This window comes from Ornithorhynchus anatinus, chromosome 14 (genome assembly GCF_004115215.2).
Source record: "Ornithorhynchus anatinus isolate Pmale09 chromosome 14, mOrnAna1.pri.v4, whole genome shotgun sequence".
NCBI lineage: Eukaryota > Metazoa > Chordata > Mammalia > Monotremata > Ornithorhynchidae > Ornithorhynchus > Ornithorhynchus anatinus.
In genome coordinates this window covers 44,693,553-44,712,482 of record NC_041741.1, presented here as the reverse complement: position 1 = coordinate 44,712,482, position 18,930 = coordinate 44,693,553, and the positions used below count along the sequence as shown (strand labels likewise).

General features: G+C 56.5%; 2 protein-coding genes across 3 annotated transcripts; both read right to left on the bottom strand.

The window, feature by feature from the left end:
* Positions 1-1,931: 1,931 nt before the first annotated feature.
* GCAT (glycine C-acetyltransferase) lies at positions 1,932-13,827 on the bottom strand. Of its 2 annotated transcripts, XM_039914111.1 has the most exons (10): positions 13,731-13,827; positions 13,369-13,540; positions 10,487-10,617; positions 7,086-7,187; positions 6,671-6,817; positions 6,117-6,271; positions 5,142-5,224; positions 3,839-4,010; positions 2,733-2,854; positions 1,942-2,268 (listed from the first exon to the last, which is right to left on the bottom strand). In XM_039914111.1, the coding sequence occupies exons 1-10, from the start codon at positions 13,737-13,739 to the stop codon at positions 2,117-2,119; spliced, it is 1,245 nt and encodes a 414-aa protein (XP_039770045.1). In that variant the 5' UTR covers positions 13,740-13,827; the 3' UTR covers positions 1,942-2,116. The 2 variants fall into 2 exon arrangements, with proteins under 2 accessions (XP_028935338.1, XP_039770045.1); XM_029079505.2 differs by lacking the exon at positions 13,731-13,827 and having other exon boundaries at positions 1,932-2,268; positions 13,369-13,711.
* A 1,609-nt stretch (positions 13,828-15,436) lies between these two features.
* LOC100086507 (histone H1.0) lies at positions 15,437-17,243 on the bottom strand. Its single transcript, XM_001516566.4, has one exon. It carries the CDS (start codon positions 16,737-16,739, stop codon positions 16,161-16,163), a length of 579 nt encoding a protein of 192 aa, XP_001516616.3. The 5' UTR covers positions 16,740-17,243; the 3' UTR covers positions 15,437-16,160.
* Between the last annotated feature and the right edge of the window lie 1,687 nt (positions 17,244-18,930).

Genomic DNA, 18,930 nt, shown 5'->3' with positions numbered 1-18,930 from the left:
ACTGATTGATCGACTGAAGACCAGATGTCTGGAGAAAGGGTGAAGCCGCCTCAGACCTTTCAGGAGCTGACTTTTTAGCAGTGACGAGAGCTGTGTTAGCAGGTGGGGCTGGACACCCCCCACTCCCTCCAGGGGACCCCACTTTCGAGAAGCCCCGGCAGGGGGGAAAACCTGGGTCTATAGCGCCCTCTTCTGCCCAGTAGGGACAGCTATAACCTCCCCACCTCCACCCCAGCGAAGCTCCCTGGAACCCCATTTATGGTCACTATAATCTTTAATATAATATTTGTTAAGCGCTTACTACGTGTCAAGCACAGTTCTAGAGAATCAGCATGGCTTAGTGGAAAGACCACGGGCCTGGGAGTCAGAGGCCGGCCGTGAGATCTAATGCCGGCTCCGTCACTTACCTCATCTGTAAAATGGGGATGAAGGCTCTGGGTTCCACGTGGGACAACCCGATGACCTTGTCTCTACCCCAGTGCTTAGAACAGTGCTTGGCACAGAGTCGGTGCTTTAACCAATACCGTTATTATTATTATTATTCTAAGCCCTGGGGTAGATAGAAGATCATCAGGTCTCACATCACCTGGCTGAGTGAGTGAGTGAGATGGGCCCCTGCTGCCCTTGCCCAGCTTCCTGGGGCTGCCAGGAGACCACCATCAAAGTAGGAGAGAGAACCGGAATTGAATGCCCCTTTCGCTCACTGTGAGCAGGGGATCGGTCTGCTTACTGCTGCACTGTGCTCTCCCAAGCGCTTAGTAAAGTGCTTTGCACGAGTAAGCGCTCAATAAATACGACTGAATGAATGAGGGAACTTAGGCCCAGAGAGATTAAGATACCTGTTCTTCTTTCTCAGACTGGGAGTCGCCTCATCAGCAAAATGGCGATTTGGCGAGGCCCCGTTCACCCTCCTACTTAGACTGTGAGCCCCACGTGGGATCTGATTATCTTTTATCTACTTCAGGATTTAGTACAGTGCTTGACACATAGTAAGCACTTAAATATTATTATTGCTGTTAATAATAATAAAGCAGATGACAAGCTTGGAGGCTCCAAATTTTAGCCTCATGTCAAAAGGGTCACCGTCAGGAAAAATTAGAAAACTAGAGCTAAAAGACACACATACACACACACAAACCTCCCCCGCAAGAGCCCCATGAGGTGGAGACATAAGTCCAGAGAGCAGCCCTGGAGCAGGGCAGAGAAGAACAGCAGGTACCGTCACCCCTCAATGCCCTCCACAGCTCTTATGTCGTCAGTGTACGGGGACAGTGGTGGGGCAAGGAGGGAAGGGGGCCAGCGATGGAACACACCGAGTTCTTCTGAGAGCGAGGGCGTGGTCCCCATGGGCCGAAAGATAAGACTGACCAGTCCAGGGTGTCCTGGGGGGCCCCAACGGGGTGGCAGGAGGAGGGGGATGCTTACGGTCGATAAGAAAACATTGGACGGGAGGGGTGCGTGAAATCACTACCAGAAACCCAGAGAACACTGAATGTCAACAACCCTTGTTGACATAGACCCTTTTCTCAGAAGGCCCAGGCCCAAGGCGCTCTCCTGATGAAGCCACGAGTCCCGTATGTTCCGTCCTTCCTCTCCCTTAGCTGCATCGAGTTCAGAACCAACAGTGTGTCCCCATAAGTCCCTTCCGGTTCCCCTCCCTGGTCAAGCTTTCTCCCCAGAGAGACCTCCCAAACCACGCTCGGCTGTTGCTGGGAGATGTCAGCGTGACTCTCTCCCTTCCTAAGATGAGGAGGGTCAGTGATTGCCCGCCCTGCTCAGAGCTAGCCAACCGGATGTATCTCTCGCACAAGCTCAGTCAGGCCTCTTGGCCAGGAGGAGGCCAGGCAGGGCAGTGGTTTCTCCCCTGCCCTCTGACATAACCTGGAGGCTCCAGGCCTCCGCCCGAGCTGGACACAGATCTCTGGAGAACATCCTAATTAGTTCCTGCTTTATTGGAGTTGGAAAGGAGGGTTCCCAGCACCTTCTCTCCGATGCCCTCTGGCAGCTGCCTTGGGGCTGGATGTTGTCCGCTTCCCTTCGCCTGCCCCCGGCTCCAAGCAGTTCAGTGGGAGCGTGGAGCGGGGGAGCCCTCGGGGATGGGACGGGTGTCAGGGGTTCAGGGCAGGGCCCCGTGCTTGCGCCCCACCTCCACGAAGGCCTGCACGCAACGGTCAATGTCCTCTTCGCTGTGCACGGCCGAGATCTGCACACGGATCCGGGCCTTCCCTTTGGGCACCACCGGGTAGCTGAAGCCAATGACGTAGATGCCTGGGAGGGCGAGAGGGGCAGGCCCGGGGTGAAGCAGGTCTGGGGAGGATCCCACCACATGAGGTGGAAATTCAGGTTTGCTCGGCCCAGGGAGAAGCAGAGGGAGCCACAAGGAGGTCAGGCTTCTCCCCATCCCTGGACCTTCGACTGCCACACAGAAAGCCCTGAGTTAGGGCAGTTGGGGAAACTGAGGCACAGGGAGCCAACTCCAAACCCCTCGATGGGGCAGGTGGGGAAACTGAGGCATGGAAGGGCTGAGTCCAAACCCTTTGCTGGGGCAGGTGTTGAAACCGAGGCACAGAGAGGCTGCCTCCCAACCCCTCGTTGAAGTAGATGGGGAAACAGAGGCTCAGTGGGGCTGTCTCCTAACCTCTCTGTGGGGCAGGGGCCCCAGCCTGGTCTGCTGTCCAGGGATGCTACTGGTTCTGCCCAGCCCCTCCCAGCCCACCACTGGCGCAAGTCACCTTTCTTCAGCATTTCATCCGCCATGACAGACGCTAATCTGGCATCGCCCAGCATGACTGGGCAGATGGGATGCTCGCCGCCCGAGATGGTGAAGCCAGCCGCCTCCATCTTACTGCGGAACCTGCTCACAGAGGGAGGGGAAATTGGCCCTGTCGTCCCGTTCCCCCCACCCCCAAGTCCGGCCTCCTTGGCCCCCTGCAGCCACAGCGCAGAGAGCAAGACTCTTCGAGCGTGGCAGTGGGGACTGGTGGAGAGAGCACGCTACTGGGAGTCCTACTCCCAGCTGGTCTGATACAGGACCTTGGCCGAGGCACTTAGCCTCTATGGGCGTCAGCTTCTGCCTCTGTAAAATGGGCAGAATTTCTCCGGGCCTCTCCCTGCCTCACAGGGACACTGGGAGGAACAAAATGAGGTCATTTAATAATGTGAAAACGCTTTGGAAAAATAAAAGAGCAATGCAAAAAACATATTATGAGCAGGGAAGACACGTAGGGTGCCTGCCCCCATCATGGCTCCTCAGATGGGCTCATTAGGGAGACAGGGACGGGGGGGGCATTTGGGGAGGGTGCTGCAGTTCTCCTCAGCTCCCTACTACTGAGACGAGTTAGGGGCTGGAGGAGAAAAGATGGAGGTTCGGTGAGGGTGGGAGGGTGGTAAAGTGAGGCCAAAGGACAAACAGAGAGGGAATGTGCGTGGACTTCAGGAGACAGGCAGGGCGACATGGGGGTGTGGGTATATACATGGAGTTCAGGACAGACAGGCAGACAGAGAGGGAGTGTGAGTGGAGTTTAGGAAGCCAGAGGGAGTGTATATGGAGTTTAGGAGAGATGGAGTGAGAGACAAAGAGGTGTACACAGTGTTCAGGAGAGACAGAGAGACAAGGGGGTGGTTGTGTGTGTGTGTTTTTTTTTTTCAGGAGAAACAGAGCAGGTAGGTGGGAGTGTGCATAGTCCCACAACATGCTTAGAAAGAGCCCCACTCTGCTTCCACAAAGCCCAGAAGGAATCGACTGGGAGAAGCCCACGGTGCCTCTCACTGGCCAAGCTCCAGGGAGAGGGATAGCGGTCACTCGTCGTCCCCCCTAGCCCACCGCCCCTGGACTGACCGGCGTGTCTTGGCCGCCATGGACTGTGCGATGGCGTTATTTTCCAAGAGCAGGTCCAGGGCCTTGGAGGCACAGCCCACCACGGCGGGGGGCAGGCTGTTGGAGAAGAGGTAGGGCCGGGCCCGCTGGCGGAGCAGGGAGACCAGGGCCCGGGGGCCGGTGGTATATCCGCCTATGGAGAGGATCTGGGGTCAAAGGTCAGGTCTGGACCCCTCTCCCACCCCACCGGCTCCCTCCACCCCAACCCCGGTCTTCCCCTCCCACGCAGCGCCCCACTCTCGCCCAGTTCCAGCTAGGCAAAACCGTATCTCAGCGTCCTTTATCATCCTAGAGAGCCCCTCCCAGCAGATGGCCTCCCGCCATGAATCCCACCTTCCCCGGCAGGCCGACCCTCACCCACCTCAGCGCACACATCTATTTACTCATTCACTGGGCCTCTTACCTCTTATTTAGGTCTCCTTTCTCTCTCCACTCAATGGTTTATCCTCAATTTATGTTTACCGCCTCCCCCATTAACCTCCTCCAAAGTAGGCACTACATCTCTAACTTCTTTGGAATATTCTCCAGGTGACTAGAACAGTGCTCTGGCCCCTAAAGGGCATTTGGTATGGAGGGGGCATTTAATACAGAGCCCAGCCCACAACGAGCACTCAATACAGAGTTTGCACTTGAGGAACATACTGAGCTCAGCGTTCTACAGTCGGTGCTCACTCGTTTCTGAGAAGTGGCGTGGCCCATTGGGAGTCACTAGGGCAAGTGACCGAATCGCTAGGGCAAGTGACCTCGGGCAAGTCCCTTAACTTCTCTGGTCCTCAGTTACCTCACCTGTAAAATGGGGATTAAGACAGTGAGCCCCACCTGGGACATGGACTGTAACCAACTTGATTAGCTTGTATCTACTCGAGCACTTAGTACAGTGCCTGGCACATAGTAAGTGCTTAACATATACCATACGAAGTTAAAAAAACTAAAATTTTTTTTTAAATACTGCTGTGGATACTCACAGTGACCCCAACTCCTCCCACCCCAAGAGAGGGGATCCCCAAGAGGCTCTTCCCACTCCCAAATATGGTATCTGCCTCTCATTCTGCACCTGGGGGTCCACTCAGAGTCCTGAGCCACCCCAGAGTGAGGTGTCCAAACTGAAGCCCAAGAGGTAGTCCCCAAAGCCTCTCCCTAGGGGCTCAAGCCCAGAGACCCAGGGTAGAAGGGCAAGAGAGAGGGAGGGTGGTCCTGGCTGCCCCTGGAGGTGGGCTGGAGAGAAGGATTGCGGAATGAGGATTGGGGTCACGACCCCCGGTACCTGCTGCTCCCCCCAGGGCCTTCCCCAGGGTGGAGTTGATGATGGTGACCTGGTCCATCACTCCCAGCAGCTCATCGGTGCCCCTGCGAGGAAACGTGGCTAACCTCAGGGCCCATCTCACGGTCCACCTCAACCCCGCCCTGTCCAGGCAGGACTGGGGGCCTCCCAAGCCAGCGTTCCCGACTCCCCTCCCAGCCGGGGCCATTTGTGGAGAGAAGCAGCGTGGCTTAGTGGAAAGAGCCCGGGCTTAGGAGTCAGAGGTCGTGGGTCCTAATCCTGACTCCATCGCTCGTCTGCTGTGTGACCTTGGGGAAGTCACTTAACTTCTCTGGGTCTCACCTCCCTCATCTGTAAAATGGGGATCAAGACTGTGAGCCCCACGTGCGGCAACCTGATTACCTTGCATCTACCCCCAGCGCTTAGAACAGTGCTTGGCACATAGAAAGCACTAACAAATCCCATCATTCTTATTAGCATTATTAGAGGGCAGGTGGAAGTGCTCAGGGCTTGTGCGGTCTGGAGAAAAAAGGAATTTCAAATTGGGAAGTGGGATTCCTGAGGTCTTAGCCCCATCCCCAGCCACTTTCCACTTGAAGCAACATAACGTCAAGGATAGAGCACAGGTCTGGGAGCCAGGAGGTCATGGGTTCTACCTGGCTCCGCCGCTTGTCTCTGTTGTGTAAACTTGGGCAAGTGACTTCACTTCTCTGTGCCTCAGTTACTCATCTGTAAAATGGGGATTGAGACTGTGAGCCCAACGTGGGACAGGGAATGTGTCCATCTTGATTTGCTTGTATCCAATCCAGTGCTTACAACAGTGCCTGGAATGTGGCAAGAGCTTAAATACCATAATTATTACTATTATTTCCTCTGTGCTGTGCCTCAGTTTCCCCCTCTGGCAAGCCCTGGCCCCAATGGCACAGACCCCCTGGGTGAGCAGGGAAAGGCAGGATGGGGGCCGGCCCGCGGTCTCACCGGCCGTTGGGACCCAGAAAGCCGGTGGCGTGGCACTCGTCGACAAACACCAGGGCCTGGTACTTGCGGGCCAGGTCACAGATCTCCCGCAGCGGAGCGATGTCGCCGTCCATGGAGAAGGCCCCGTCCGTGGCCACCAGCCGTAGCCGGTGCTTCTGCGGGGGAGCAGGACGGGGTTGGGGGCCAGAGGGCCGAGGGACGGGGGAGACCGGCAGGGGCAAGGGGCGGGGAGCACTGTGGGGAGCACTGCGAGAAGCACTGTGGCCTAGTTTAAAGAGCCCGTGCTCGGGAGTCTGGAGTCCGGTGTTCTAATCCTGCCTCCGCCACTTGTCTGCCGGCTGACCTCAGGCAAGTCACTTCATTTCCCTAGGCCTCCGTTTCCACATCTGTAAAATGAGGATCAGGATAGCCGTTCTCCTTCCCGCTTAGACTCCGAGCCCCATGTGGACCGGGGACTGGGTCAGATCTGCATATACAGGGATTCCCCCAGCACTCAGCACAGCGCTTGGCACACAGTAAGACCTTACTGATAGGACAGTTGTTCTTATTATTACTTGGGCTTCCTGTAGCTTGGCCTCCAGGTCAGCCACGTCCAGGTGCCGGTAGCGGTACTTGTTGGCTTTGCAGAGACGGATGCCGTCGATGATGGAGGCGTGGTTCAGCTCGTCCGACAGCACGGCGTCCTCCGGGGTCAGCAGGGCCTGCGGGAGACCAGAAGGGCCGGCGGGGCTTCAATCCGCCAGCCCAGGGGGAGGGACGAGGTGGCCACCTCGCCCAGCTCCTTCCCGAGGGGCCTCTACGGAGAAGCCCCCAGGGCTCTTACACTCTGGACCCAGGGGTCCCACAGGACTCCGCTCCTCCTTCTCCAGGGACCCCGAGGACCCCGCTGACTCCTCCCACAACCCTCCCCAGGAAGGCCCGGGTCCCCGCCCGGGGCGCTCGGGCCCGCTCAAGACAAATCGCATTCACCTCAAAGAGGCCGGCGTTGGCGTCGAAGCAGCTGGGATAGAGGATGGCATCTTCCCTCCGGTGGAAGCGGGAGATCTTCTCCTCCAGGCTCTTGTGGATGTTCTGCCGGGGGAGGAGGGCAGAAGGGAGGGAGGGAAGGGCAGAGGCCCAAAGGGCTGAGTGCCAGGCGGGCGATGAACCTCCCGGGGATCCCCAGGTCCCGTCTACCCAAGGCCAAATCATTTCGGCAAGGTCCATCTCCAGGGGAGCAGCATGGCCTAGTGGAAAGAGCCCAGGCCTGGAAGTCAGAAGACCTGAGTTCTAATCCTTGCTCTGCCACTTTCCTGCTGTGTGACTTCGGTCAAGTCACCTAACTTCTCCGTGCCTCAGTTTCCTCATCTGTAATATGAGAAGCAGCGTGGCTCAATGGAAAGAGCCCGGGCTTGGGAGTCAGAGGTCATGGGTTCGAATCCTGGCTCCGCCACTTGTTAGCTGTGGGACTGTGGGCAAGTCACTTCACTTCTCTGTGCCTCAGTTACCTCCTCTGTAAAATGGGGATTAATTGTGAGCCTCACGTGGATTACCCTGTATCTACCCCAGCGCTTAGAACAGTGCTCTGCACATAGTAAGCGCTTAACAAACAAATACCAACATTATTATTAATACGGTGATTCAATACCTGATTTCCCTCCTACTTAGACTTGTGAACCCCATGAAGGACAGAGACTTTGTCCAATCTGATTATCTGGAATCTACCCCAGAGCTTGGTACAGTGCTTGACACAGAATAAGCACCTAACAAATACCACGATCATTATTATTATATTGATTATTCAGTAGAAAACTATCTTTCCTGCCACGATTCGGAATGGGACAAGCCCAGTGAGTCCAATCAATCCATCAATCAATTATATTTATTGAGCGCTTACTGGGTGCACAGCACTGTACTAAGCGCTTGGGAGAGTACAATAAAACAGAGTTGGAGAAGCAGCATGGCTAGGTGGATCGAGCCTGGGCTTGGGAGTCAGACCGAGGTCGTGGGTTCTAATCCCGGCTCCGCTACATGTCAGCTGAGTGACTTTGGGCAAGTCACTTCAATTCTCTGTGCCTTGGTTACCTCATCTGTAAAATGGGGATGAAGACTGTGAGCCCCATGTGGGACCACCTGATTACCTTGTATCCATCCCAGCGCTTAAGACAGGGCTTGGCACATAGTAAGCGCTTAACAAATGCCACCATGATAATTATTATTATATATTCCCTGTCCACAGGGAGCTTATAGTCTAGAGGTTGTCCAGCCAAAGTTAAAGGTGGAGCAAGGCCAGGAAGTTCTCAAACAGAGGAAAACCCCGGGCTCGTATTTCCTTGTGGATCACCGGGCCCTGTGTTCCCAACAGGCACACACGGATTTCCATGCGTGTGCCTTCCTTTGCACACACGTGGCGGTTCCTCAGCCTGCAGCACCCTCATTCGGCTGCTAACCGCGGTCCCATTCAGCCTCTGGAGGTCCGGAATGGAGGTAGGGAGAGCAGGCTGATCTAAGGCCTGTCCACCTGGCTGATGCAGAGAAGCAGCATGGCGTAGCGGACAGAGCACGGGTTTGGGAGTCAGAAGGTCCTGGGTTCTAATCTCGGCTCTGCCACTTGTCACTTCATTTCTTTAGGCTTCAGTTACCTAATCTGTAAAATGGGGATTGAGACTGTGAGCCTCATGTGGGACATGGACTGTGTCCAACCTGGTTAGCTTGTATCTACCCCAGTGCTTAGTACAGTGCTTGACACAGAGTAAACACTTAACAAACATCCTGAGAGATAGAGAGCGACCCCCAGACCTGGCCTCTACCCACTCTGGCCCCACGAGGTTCAGGGCAGTCGGTGATGGGGCAAAGGGACAGCAGTGCCATTTCCCTGGGCATCAGCCATCAATCATGTGGGCTCCTCGGCCAATCACAAGGAAACCCGTCCCTCGAACCCACTGCCTCGGCTCCATGAGCCAAACCTACTGAACTGAGCTAACCGGTCGAGAGGCTCTTGATACTAAACGTTTTTTGGTCTGTTTGCCTCCGTGCATATCGATTAGCGGCAGCTGGGGTTGAACCCTCACTCTCCCACCCCCACAACACTTATGTACACATCTTAATCCTGCAATTTATTTTAATGTCTGCCTCCCCGGGTAGACCATCAGCTGCTTGAGGGCTGGGATCGTGTATAGTGTACTCGACTATACATACACCGGTCCGCACAGAGTAAGTAAATGCCATCCATTGACCCATTTGCTTTCCTTTTTTGTCACAGTGTCGTGCAGTTCGCCTCACATAGATAATAATAATAATGTTGGTATTTGTTAAGCGCTTACTATGTGCAGAGCACCGTTCTAACCGCTGGGGTAGATACAGGGTCATCAGGTTGTCCCACATGAGGCTCACAGTCTTCATCCCCATTTTACAGATGAGGCCACTGAGGCACAGAGAAGTAAAGTGACTTGCCCACAGTCACATAGCTGATAGGTGGCAGAGCTGGGATTCGAACCCATGACCTCTGGCTCCCAAGCCTGTACTCTTTTCACTGAACCACGCTGCTTCTCTAAGCATAGATGGGAGCTCAGTCGCCAAGGAAAGGAGGGACAGAACCGGGCATGGGCTATTTTTATTCAGGTTTCATCCATGGAATTGCCTCAGCTGGGCTGGCCTATGACCTTCCCTCCCTTTAGCTTGGCTTCCCTACCCATGAGAAGCAGTGTGGCTTGGTGGAAAGAGAACGGGCTTGGGAGTCGGAGGTCGTGGGTTCTAATCCCGGCTCCGCCACTTGTCAGCCTGTGACTTTGGGCAAGTCGCTTAATAATAATGTTGGTACTTGTTAAGCGCTTCCTATGTGCAGAGCACTGTTCTAAGCGCTGGGGGGAGATACAGGGTAATCAGGTTGTCCCACGTGGGGCTCACAGTCTTAATCCCCATTTTACAGATGAGGTCACTGAGGCACAGAGAAGTTAAGTGACTTGCCCACAGTCACCCAGCTGACAAGTGGCCGATCCGGGATTCGAACCCATGACCTCTGACTCCCAAGCCCGGGCTCATTCCACTGAGCCACGCTGCTTCTCTCTGTGCCTCAGTTACCTCATCTGTAAAATGGGGATGAAGACTGTGAGCCCCATGTGGGACAACCTGATTACCTTGCATCTACCCCAGCGTTTAGAACAGTGCTTGGCACATAGTAAGCGCTTAACAAACACCATTATTATTATTACTTGGCCTCCTTCTGAGATTGCACCCGCCCCCCCCAACCCGTTGTCCCAGAGGCTTATCCTATCTTAGCCATCTGCCAGTCTCCCGGGCGACCGGGAGACCACGTCAGCGACTCTTGCTCCACCTTCCTCCCTCAGGGGCCTTTTCCGCCCGCTGCCATCCGCATCCTACCCGTGTCCTACCTGCGTCCCACAGATGAATCGGACCGAGCTGAGACCCGCTCCAAACTCCTCCAGCGCCTTGAGGCCTGCCCGGATCACTTCGGGGTGGCTGGAGAGGCCCAGGTAGTTATTGGCACAGAAGTTCAGGATCCCTGCAATGGGATATAATAATAACAATAATGTTGGTATTTGTTAAGCGCTTACTATGTGCAGAGCACTGTTCTAAGCGCTGGGGTAGATACAGGATAATCAGGTTGTCCCATGTGAGGCTCACAGTTAACTCCTATTTTACAGATGAGGTAACTGAGGCACAGAGAAGTTGGGACTTGCCCACAGTCGCACAGCTGACAAGTGGCAGAGCTGGGAATCGAACCCATGACCTCTGACTCCGAAGCCCAGGCTCTTTCCACTGAGCCACGCTGCTTCCCCATATGGGGAATAATAATAATAATAATAATAATAGTGGCATTTGTAAGTCCTGGGGTGGATACACGCAAATTGGGTTGGAAGCAGTCCCTATGTGGGGCTCACAATCTTAATCCCCATTTTACAGATGAGGGAATTGAGGCACAGCAAAGTGAAGTAACTTGCCCAAGGTCACAGAGCAGACAAGTGGAGGAATCGAGATTAGAACGCAGGTCCTTCTGACTCCCAGGCCTGTGCTCTATCCACGAGGCCGTGCTGCCTCTCTTCTCTTGGGGGTCGGGGGAAAAGTGAGACCCCCCCCCCAGATTTCCCTCATTCATTCATTCAATAGTATTTATTGAGCTCTTACTATGTGCAGAGCACTGTACTAAGCGCTTGGAATGTACAATTCGGCAACAGAATTGAATCCTCCCCCTGCAGGCCTAGCAAACTCCCCTCCCCCTGGGTGTGGTGAGGAGTGGTGGAGCTGCAAGTCTCCTATTTTGGCTCCCAGCTTTGCCTGGGTCTGCAGGGGTCACGGGGCAGGGGGCAGGGGGCAGGAGGGAGGGGGTCAGCCTGCCCCCTCTAACTGCAGGCCTGGCCTGAAGCGCTCTGCTGGTAGGCAAACAGGTGGGAGGGGACGGAGGGGAAAGGGTGAAAGTGAGGGAGGGCCAAAGACAACACAGGCTTTCTACCCCGGAAAGAACAACAGCAAGGGCAACGGAGGGAAGGCCTCTGCTTATTGATTTTAGAGAGCACCCACCATTTTCTGGTGCCGCAGCCATTCCGTATTGATTCCTCTAGCCCTCCCTCCAGCGGAGCAGAGCGCTCCCCTCTAAGTTCGGGGGGGAAGGGGAAGGTTGGCAGTGGGAGTAGGATCCAGGCCCCCTCCTCTCATTCATTCATTTCATTCAATAGTATTTATTGAGCGCTCACTATGTGCAGAACACTGTACTAAGTACTTCCACATTCACTGATGTGGAAAACAAGGCCTAGGCAAGGACAGCAAACTCACCCACCGAAACCCACCGGAGAATGCCCAACCTGGCGCCTTGGCCCGTGATCCTCTACTTTGCTCTTTTTGGGGCTCGAGTAGGGGTGGACTTTGGAGGTCTGACCGCATTCCTTTCCCTTCTGGCTTTTTCTCCACCCTGTAGGAGCCGGGCCCTCCCTCCTCTTTTTACCTTCATTCAATCATATTTATCAAGTTCTCTACCTTCATTTAATCGTATTTATTGAGCTCTTACGGCGTGCAGGGCACCGTACCGCAGAGAAGCATTGTGGCCTAGTGGCAGGAGCCCGGGCTCGGGAGTCAGAGGATGTGGGTTCCAATCCCGGCTCCGCCACTTGTCTATGTGACCTCGGGCAAGTCACTTCACTTCTCTGTGCCTCAGTTCCCTCATCTGGAAAAGAGGGGTGAAGACTGCGAGCCCCACGTGGGACAACCTGTATCTACTCCAGTGCTGAGGGATCCGTTGCCGAATTGTACACTCCAAGCGCTTAGTACGGTGCCCTGCACATAGCAGTCGCTGAAGAAATACAGTCGAATGAATGAGCAGTGCTTGGCACATAGTAAGCGCTTAACGAATGCCATCATCCCGGCTCTGCCACTTGTCAGCTGTGTGACTGTGGACAAGTCACTTAACATCTCTATGCCTCGGTGACCTCATCTGTAAAATGGGGATTAACTGTGAGCCTCACGTGGGATAACCTGATTACCCTGTATCTACCCCAGTGTTTAGAACAGTGCTCTGCACATAGTAAGCGCTTAACAAATACCAACATTATTATGACGATGATCATTATTATTATAATTATTTCCGAGGGCTTGGGAGAACACCACAACCAGCACCTGCTCTGAAGCAGCGTGGCTCTGTGGAAAGAGCACGGGCTTGGGAGTCAGAGGTCGTGAGTTCGAATCCCGGATCTGCCGCTTGTCAGCTGTGTGACTGTGGGCAAGTCACTTCACTTCTCTGGGCCTCAGTTACCTCATCTGTAAAATGGGGATGAAGACTGTGAGCCTCACGTGGGACAACCTGATTCCCCTGTGTCTCCCCCAGTGCTTAGAACAGTGCTCTGCACATAGTAAGCGCTTAACAAATACCAACATTATTATGACGATGATCATTATTATTATAATTATTTCCGAGGGCTTGGGAGAACACCACAACCAGCACCTGCTCTGAAGCAGCGTGGCTCTGTGGAAAGAGCACGGGCTTGGGAGTCAGAGGTCGTGAGTTCGAATCCCGGATCTGCCGCTTGTCAGCTGTGTGACTGTGGGCAAGTCACTTCACTTCTCTGGGCCTCAGTTACCTCATCTGTAAAATGGGGATGAAGACTGTGAGCCTCACGTGGGACAACCTGATTCCCCTGTGTCTACCCCAGTGCTTAGAACAGTGCTCTGCACATAGTAAGCGCTTAACAAATAACAACATTATTATTATTGCTCTGGAGGGGTGGAGGGTGGGGGAGAAGACCCAGCCCTGCAGGGGATTTACCTCCCTGGCTGCCTTCCACGTGGATGTGGGGCCCCTGCTTGGAGGTGATGATCCTCTCGCTCTTCCAGGTCCCGGCCCCTCGGATCCCCTCGAGTTCTCCCTCCAGGATGTGGGTGAGCTGGGCGAGGGCCGAGCGGTCCCTACGGGGCCCGGCCCGGGGTGACCGGGTCAGCTGGCAGAGCAGGAGGCGAGACTGGCACCACATTTTCGCTCGCTCTCTCGCTCGCACGCCTGGTCGGACAAGAGCGGCGGCGGGGGGCGTTTTTTGGGGGGGGGGGTCACCGATCCAGGGGGGCAGGGCCCCCTCGGACCAATGGGGAAGCCGCGTGGGACAACAGGGAGGGACCGGGCCTGTCGCCAACCTTCCGCATTTAAAGGGACCGAGGGGAGAAACCGGTCCCGAATCCGGTCCTGAATCCTGGCAGGGCCTAGAGGAGGAGGAGGAGGAGGAGGAGGAAAAGGAGGAGGAGAGGAGGAGGAGGAGGAGGAGGAGAGGAAGAGGAAGAGAGGAGGAGGAGGAGAGGAAGAGGAGGAGAGGAGGAGGAGGAGGAAAGGAGGAGAAAAGGAGGAAAGGAGGAGGAGGAAGAGAAGAGGAGGAGGAAGAGGAGGAAAAGAGGAGGAGGAAGAGGAGGAAAGGAGGAGGAGGAGAAGAGGAGGAGGTTGAGGAAGAGGAGGATGAGGAAGAGGAGGAGGAGTCCGGCCCCGCTTAACCGGAAGTGACCGGAGAGGGGCACCGGGGAGGGAGGGGGCTTGGGGAGACTCAACGGATCTCCTGTCAACCCCGGCGTTAGGAACATAGCGCTGGGCGCAGAGTAAGACGCTCGCCGTGGGCGGGGACTGCCTCTCTTGAGTACTCTATTGTACTTGCCAAGAGCTCAGTCCAGGGCTCTGCACATACTAAGCGCTCAGTAAATGCGATCGAGGGATTTAATGAACGAGTGAGTCAGCCCTTGAGAAGCACCATAATCATCATCAGCACGGTATGGGTCATCGAGCGCCCGATAGGTGCGGAGCACTGTACTAAGCGGTCGGCAGCAGCCCTGGAGGAAAGAGCAGGAGCGAAGGACAATGGGAAAACGAGTAGCTCTTACCTCCCCATCCTCCAGGGGTTTTTTCCCAGATCATCCAGGAGGGGATCCTTCCCCAGTCTTTCCACCGCTTTTCCCCCTCCTTTTCTCCCCTTTCCCTCCCCCAGCTCCAGACCCTCGGCGAAGGAACGGAATTCCCGGCAAAAAGACACCCTGGCACTCGTTCGAGGGTTTTCTCTCCATTTTATTTCAAACTCTCAAATTACAAAGACGGCAAATCCTTTCCGGCACGAATCACACTTACCGAAAAATAAAATAAAAATTTTAAAAAAAGGAACAAGCGGGTATCATTCCTACGAGATTTTCCTTAATTTTTTTCTTAAAACAGCAAATAAACTTTTTTTTCCCCCTTCCTTGGGGTATCGAACACACTTAAGCGATAAGAGTACACGGGTCCAGCTCTGTAAAGCGATTTTAACAAATTCGTAATCGGTTGCCCCCGTGTCTCCTCCCACTCCCCTCCTCATCTACCTAGCAAAGCGTCAGAAGTAAAGGGACTGAGCGGTTACCGCAGGGTGGGTCTCCAGACCCCAAACGGGGGCGTAGAAGGCAGTCAAGTCCCGTGGGAGGAGGGTGGCCACGAGGCACTAACCAGCATCCGAGCGCTTAGTCCAGTGCTCGGCACCCAGTAGGCGCTCAAAAAAGAGGATTGAAGGAATCCTGCCGTGGGGGGACCTCCCCATTCAAGGCCGGAGAGGTGGACGGGGGGAGGGGATAAGGGAACCCACTCCTCTTCGGAAAGATGGAAAAACCAAACCCAAAAAAAAAAAAAAAAATCACCAATCTTGTCGGGAAGGAAAAAAGTCAAAACAATCATAACGTTGGGGACATGCACAGATCTTACAGGGTAAATTCAGGCACTTTGCAGGCTCTTCCCACCCCGCCCACTCCCCCGTTTCCACTCCCCCTTTGACCCCCCCCCCCCCGGTTACTAGACCACTATTTCTCCCTCCCACTAAAGAAAAAAAAAATGAAATAAAATGGACGGGCTGCCGGTTTCAGACCTTAATGGGACACCTCTTGCTCAGTTGGGTGAGAGAATGGGGATGAGGACGGTCGCATCACCGGACGGAAGGAAAAGGAACTGTTCATTTTGATTCCAACATATTCCCGCCTGTCCAAAGCCTTCCAAGATGAAAATCCCTGCCCCCCTTCCTGTTTCTGCTAGGGGCTTTGTTCCCATCCCGAGGATTCCCCCGCGCTGGAGAGTTTGCGGGAGAGATCCTCACCGGCGCAACGATCCGGTGCTTGGCACATAGTAAGCACTTAACGAATACCATCATTAATACCCATCCAGTGGCCAGGAGCGGGCCGAGAGGGCTCGGATCCCTTCCATCCATCCATCCATCCGACCAGACGCTTCTCTCTCCCACTCCCGCCTTCCCTCTCCCCGCCAAACAACTACAGAACCACCCCAAAGGTCACATCAAAGAGATTTTTCAAACAACGATAGAAGGAAAAAAAAAATCCTGCAAAAAGACTTTAAAGACGCTCTCATCAGCACGGAGGTGGGATTTTTTGTCGTCGTTGGTTGAGGTTCGTTAAGAATAACTGAACGATTCCCAGGGAATAAAAGTTCTGTCTCTTAGAAAGTCGTAATAGAAAGGGGTGAAAAGGGGGGGGGGTGGGAAAAGAAAGGCGCATCTATTTACAGAAACGGAGGCGAAGGGAAGGAGCGTCCAAGGAATAAGGACTCGAACGTTCTCACTTCTTCTTGGCAGGCTTCTTGGCGCTGGACTTGGCTTTGGGTTTCGACGGCTTGGCCTTCTTGGGCTTCGACGCCTTTACCGGCTTGGCCTTGACAGTCTTTGGTTTCTTGGTCTTCTTGGGGGCGGCGGCCGGTTTCTTCTTGGCCTTCTTGGCCACGGCCTTGGGCTTCTTGGCCGGGGCCTTGGCGGGGGCCTTCTTGGGCTTGGCGGCCTTCCTCGGGGCGGCCGCCTTCTTGACTTCCCTCTTGGCCTTCTTGACGGCGGGCTTTCGGGGCTCGTCGCCCTTGGCCAACCGGAACGAGCCCGAGGCTCCCACCCCTTTGGTCTGCTTGAGCACGCCGGCGGTCACCAGCCTCTTGATGGCCAACTTGATCTGCGAGTCGGCGTTCTCGCCCACCTTGTAGTGGCCCTTGACGTACTTCTGGATGGACTGGCGGGACGAGCCGGCGCGGTTCTTCTCCGCCCGGATGGCGGCCACGATCATGTCGGAGTACTTCGGGTGGTCCGTGGCCTTCTTGGCGGCCTTGGCCCTCTTGGGCTTGGCGGCCGGGGCGGAGGCCGAGTTCTCGGTCATGGCGGCGGGCCGGCCTCTTGGCCTTCCCCGGGGTCGGGGCTCCTCGCCTGCCGGGGCGGCGGAGGGTGAGCGGGGGCCCGCCCGCCTCGCCCCTGGTCGGAGGGAGGGTCCGTCGACGGCTCGGCCTTGTCGCCCGGTCCCCGGCCGGTCCCTCGAGGTGTCCTCGATGGAGGGCGACGGCCCTGGGGCGGGGGGGGGCGGGCGGGTCCCGGCGGGTGTCCTCCGGGCCGTCCGCCCGTCCCTCCGAGAGGGGTCGGGGGTGTGGCCGGGGGCGAACGTCCGTCAGCCGGCGGGTCGCTCTTAGAGCTCGGGGCCCGAGGCCTGAGGCGCGGCTGAGGCGATGGAGGAGGCGGCGGCGGTGGCGGCGGCGGCGGGAGGCGGGCGGCCCATCCGGGTATTTAGCGGCGCGGCGCGGACCGCGGTGAGGACAGGGCGGCTTGGCTGGCTGCTCGGGGCCCGGAATGGCGCCGCGCCGCCGCCATCTGTGTTTCTTCCTCCGCCTAAAAGGGGCCTTTCCCCGGCGCCGGGCCCGTCCCGCCCCCCGCCTTGGCCCCCGCCCGGCGGCCGGCGCCCCGGCCGCCCCGGCCCGGCCGCCCCCGGCCGCCCCCGCCGCCCCCGGCCGCCCCCCGCCGCCCCGAAGGCCGGCCGCTCCCGGCGGGGCCTCGCCACATTTGGCCTTCGCCGCCCCCCAGCCCGGCCGCCTCGGGGGTCCGGCCCGCGGGGGCCCCGCCGGGGGCAGGGGCCGGGCCCGGGCCGGGGGGGGACCCCGCTCCCCGGCCCCGGGGGAGCCCCCCGACCGCCCGGCGCCGCCGGGAACCCCCCGCAACTAACACACGCAGCCCCGACCCGGCCTCCTCGCCAAGGGACCGGCCCGGGGGGTCGTGACCCCCTCCGGGGCCCCGTCCCCGGGACCCCCCTCGGCCTTCCCCCCCCCGCCCCGCCTGGGGAGAATAATAATAATAATACTAATGTCGGTGTTTGTTAAGCGCTGACTCTGTGCCGAGCACTGTTCGACGCGCCGGGAGGGATACGGGGTCGTCGGGGTGTCCCAGGGGAGGCTCCCCGTCTTCGCCCCCATTTTCCAGATGAGGGAACTGAGGCACAGAAGCGAAGCGACTTGCCCACAGTCACCCAGCTGACGAGGGGCAGAGGCGGGATTCGAACCCATGATCTCTGACTCCCGAGCCCGGGCTCTCTCCGTTGAGCCACGCTGATCCGAAGGGGAACTTGCTTCTTGCCTTCCCCCCACCCCGATCCCGCTTACTCCCTGGCAAGACCCCCCCCCAGCCCCTGATAATAACAGTCACGTTGGTCTTTGTTGAGCGCTTACTCTGTGCAGAGCACTGTTCTACGCACTGGGTCATCAGGTTGTCCCCCGTGACGCTCATTCATTCCTTCCTTCGGTAGGATTTATCGAGCGCTTACTATGTGCAGAGCACTGGACTAAGCGGTTGGAATATACAAGTCGGCAACAGATCGAGACCATCCCTGCCCCATGACGGGCTTACCGTCTAATCGGGGGAGACGGACAAAAACAAGACAACGGTCTTCATCCCCATTTGACAGATGAGGGAACTGAGGCCCAGAGAAGTGAAGTGACTTGGCCAGAGTCAGCTGACAAATGGCGGAGTCGGGATTGGAACCCATGACTTCTGACTCCCAAGCCCCGGCTCTTGCCACCGAGCCACGCTGGCAAGACCACCCAGCCCCTGGGTAACAATAATAAATAATAATAAAGTTGGTATCTGTTCAGCGCTTGCTATGTGCCGAGCACAGTTCTAAGCGCCGGGGGAGCTACAAGGTCATCAGATTGTCCCACGTGGGACTCCCAGTCTCCATCCCCATTTTGCAGATGGGAGTAACTGAGGCCCAGAGAAGTTAATTGACTTGCCCAAGGTCACAGCTCATAAGTGGCAGAGTTAGGATTAGAACCCATGACCTCTAACTCCCAAACCCAGGCTCTCTCCTCTGAGCCACGTGGGACCGCATCCCACCCCTGCCTGGACCCCCAGAGGATGGAGAGGTGACCCCCCCCCCCCAAGGCTCCCCCAGTCCCAGAGCCCCCACCTGCCCCTCAGGAATCTCACGACTTTAAAGAAAACAACAACACACCCACAAAACCCAAGTGCCTTGTTCAGGGACTGAGGGGCATCACCCACCCCCTGCCCCTGCCCCTGCCCCAACCTGGGGG

Excerpts from the sequence above, each read along its gene's own strand:
- LOC100086507 (XM_001516566.4), bottom strand. The coding sequence starts at position 16,739 with ATGACCGAGAACTCGGCCTCCGCCCCGGCCGCCAAGCCCAAGAGGGCC.
- GCAT (XM_029079505.2), bottom strand. The coding sequence starts at position 13,573 with ATGTGGTGCCAGTCTCGCCTCCTGCTCTGCCAGCTGACCCGGTCACCC. Across the intron at positions 7,188-10,486 it reads GATTCATCTGTGGGACGCAG|AACATCCACAAGAGCCTGGA; the intron begins GTAGGACACGGG and ends CTCCCCCGGCAG. Across the intron at positions 6,272-6,670 it reads CCAAGCTACAGGAAGCCCAA|AAGCACCGGCTACGGCTGGT; the intron begins GTAATAATAAGA and ends GCTCCCCCGCAG.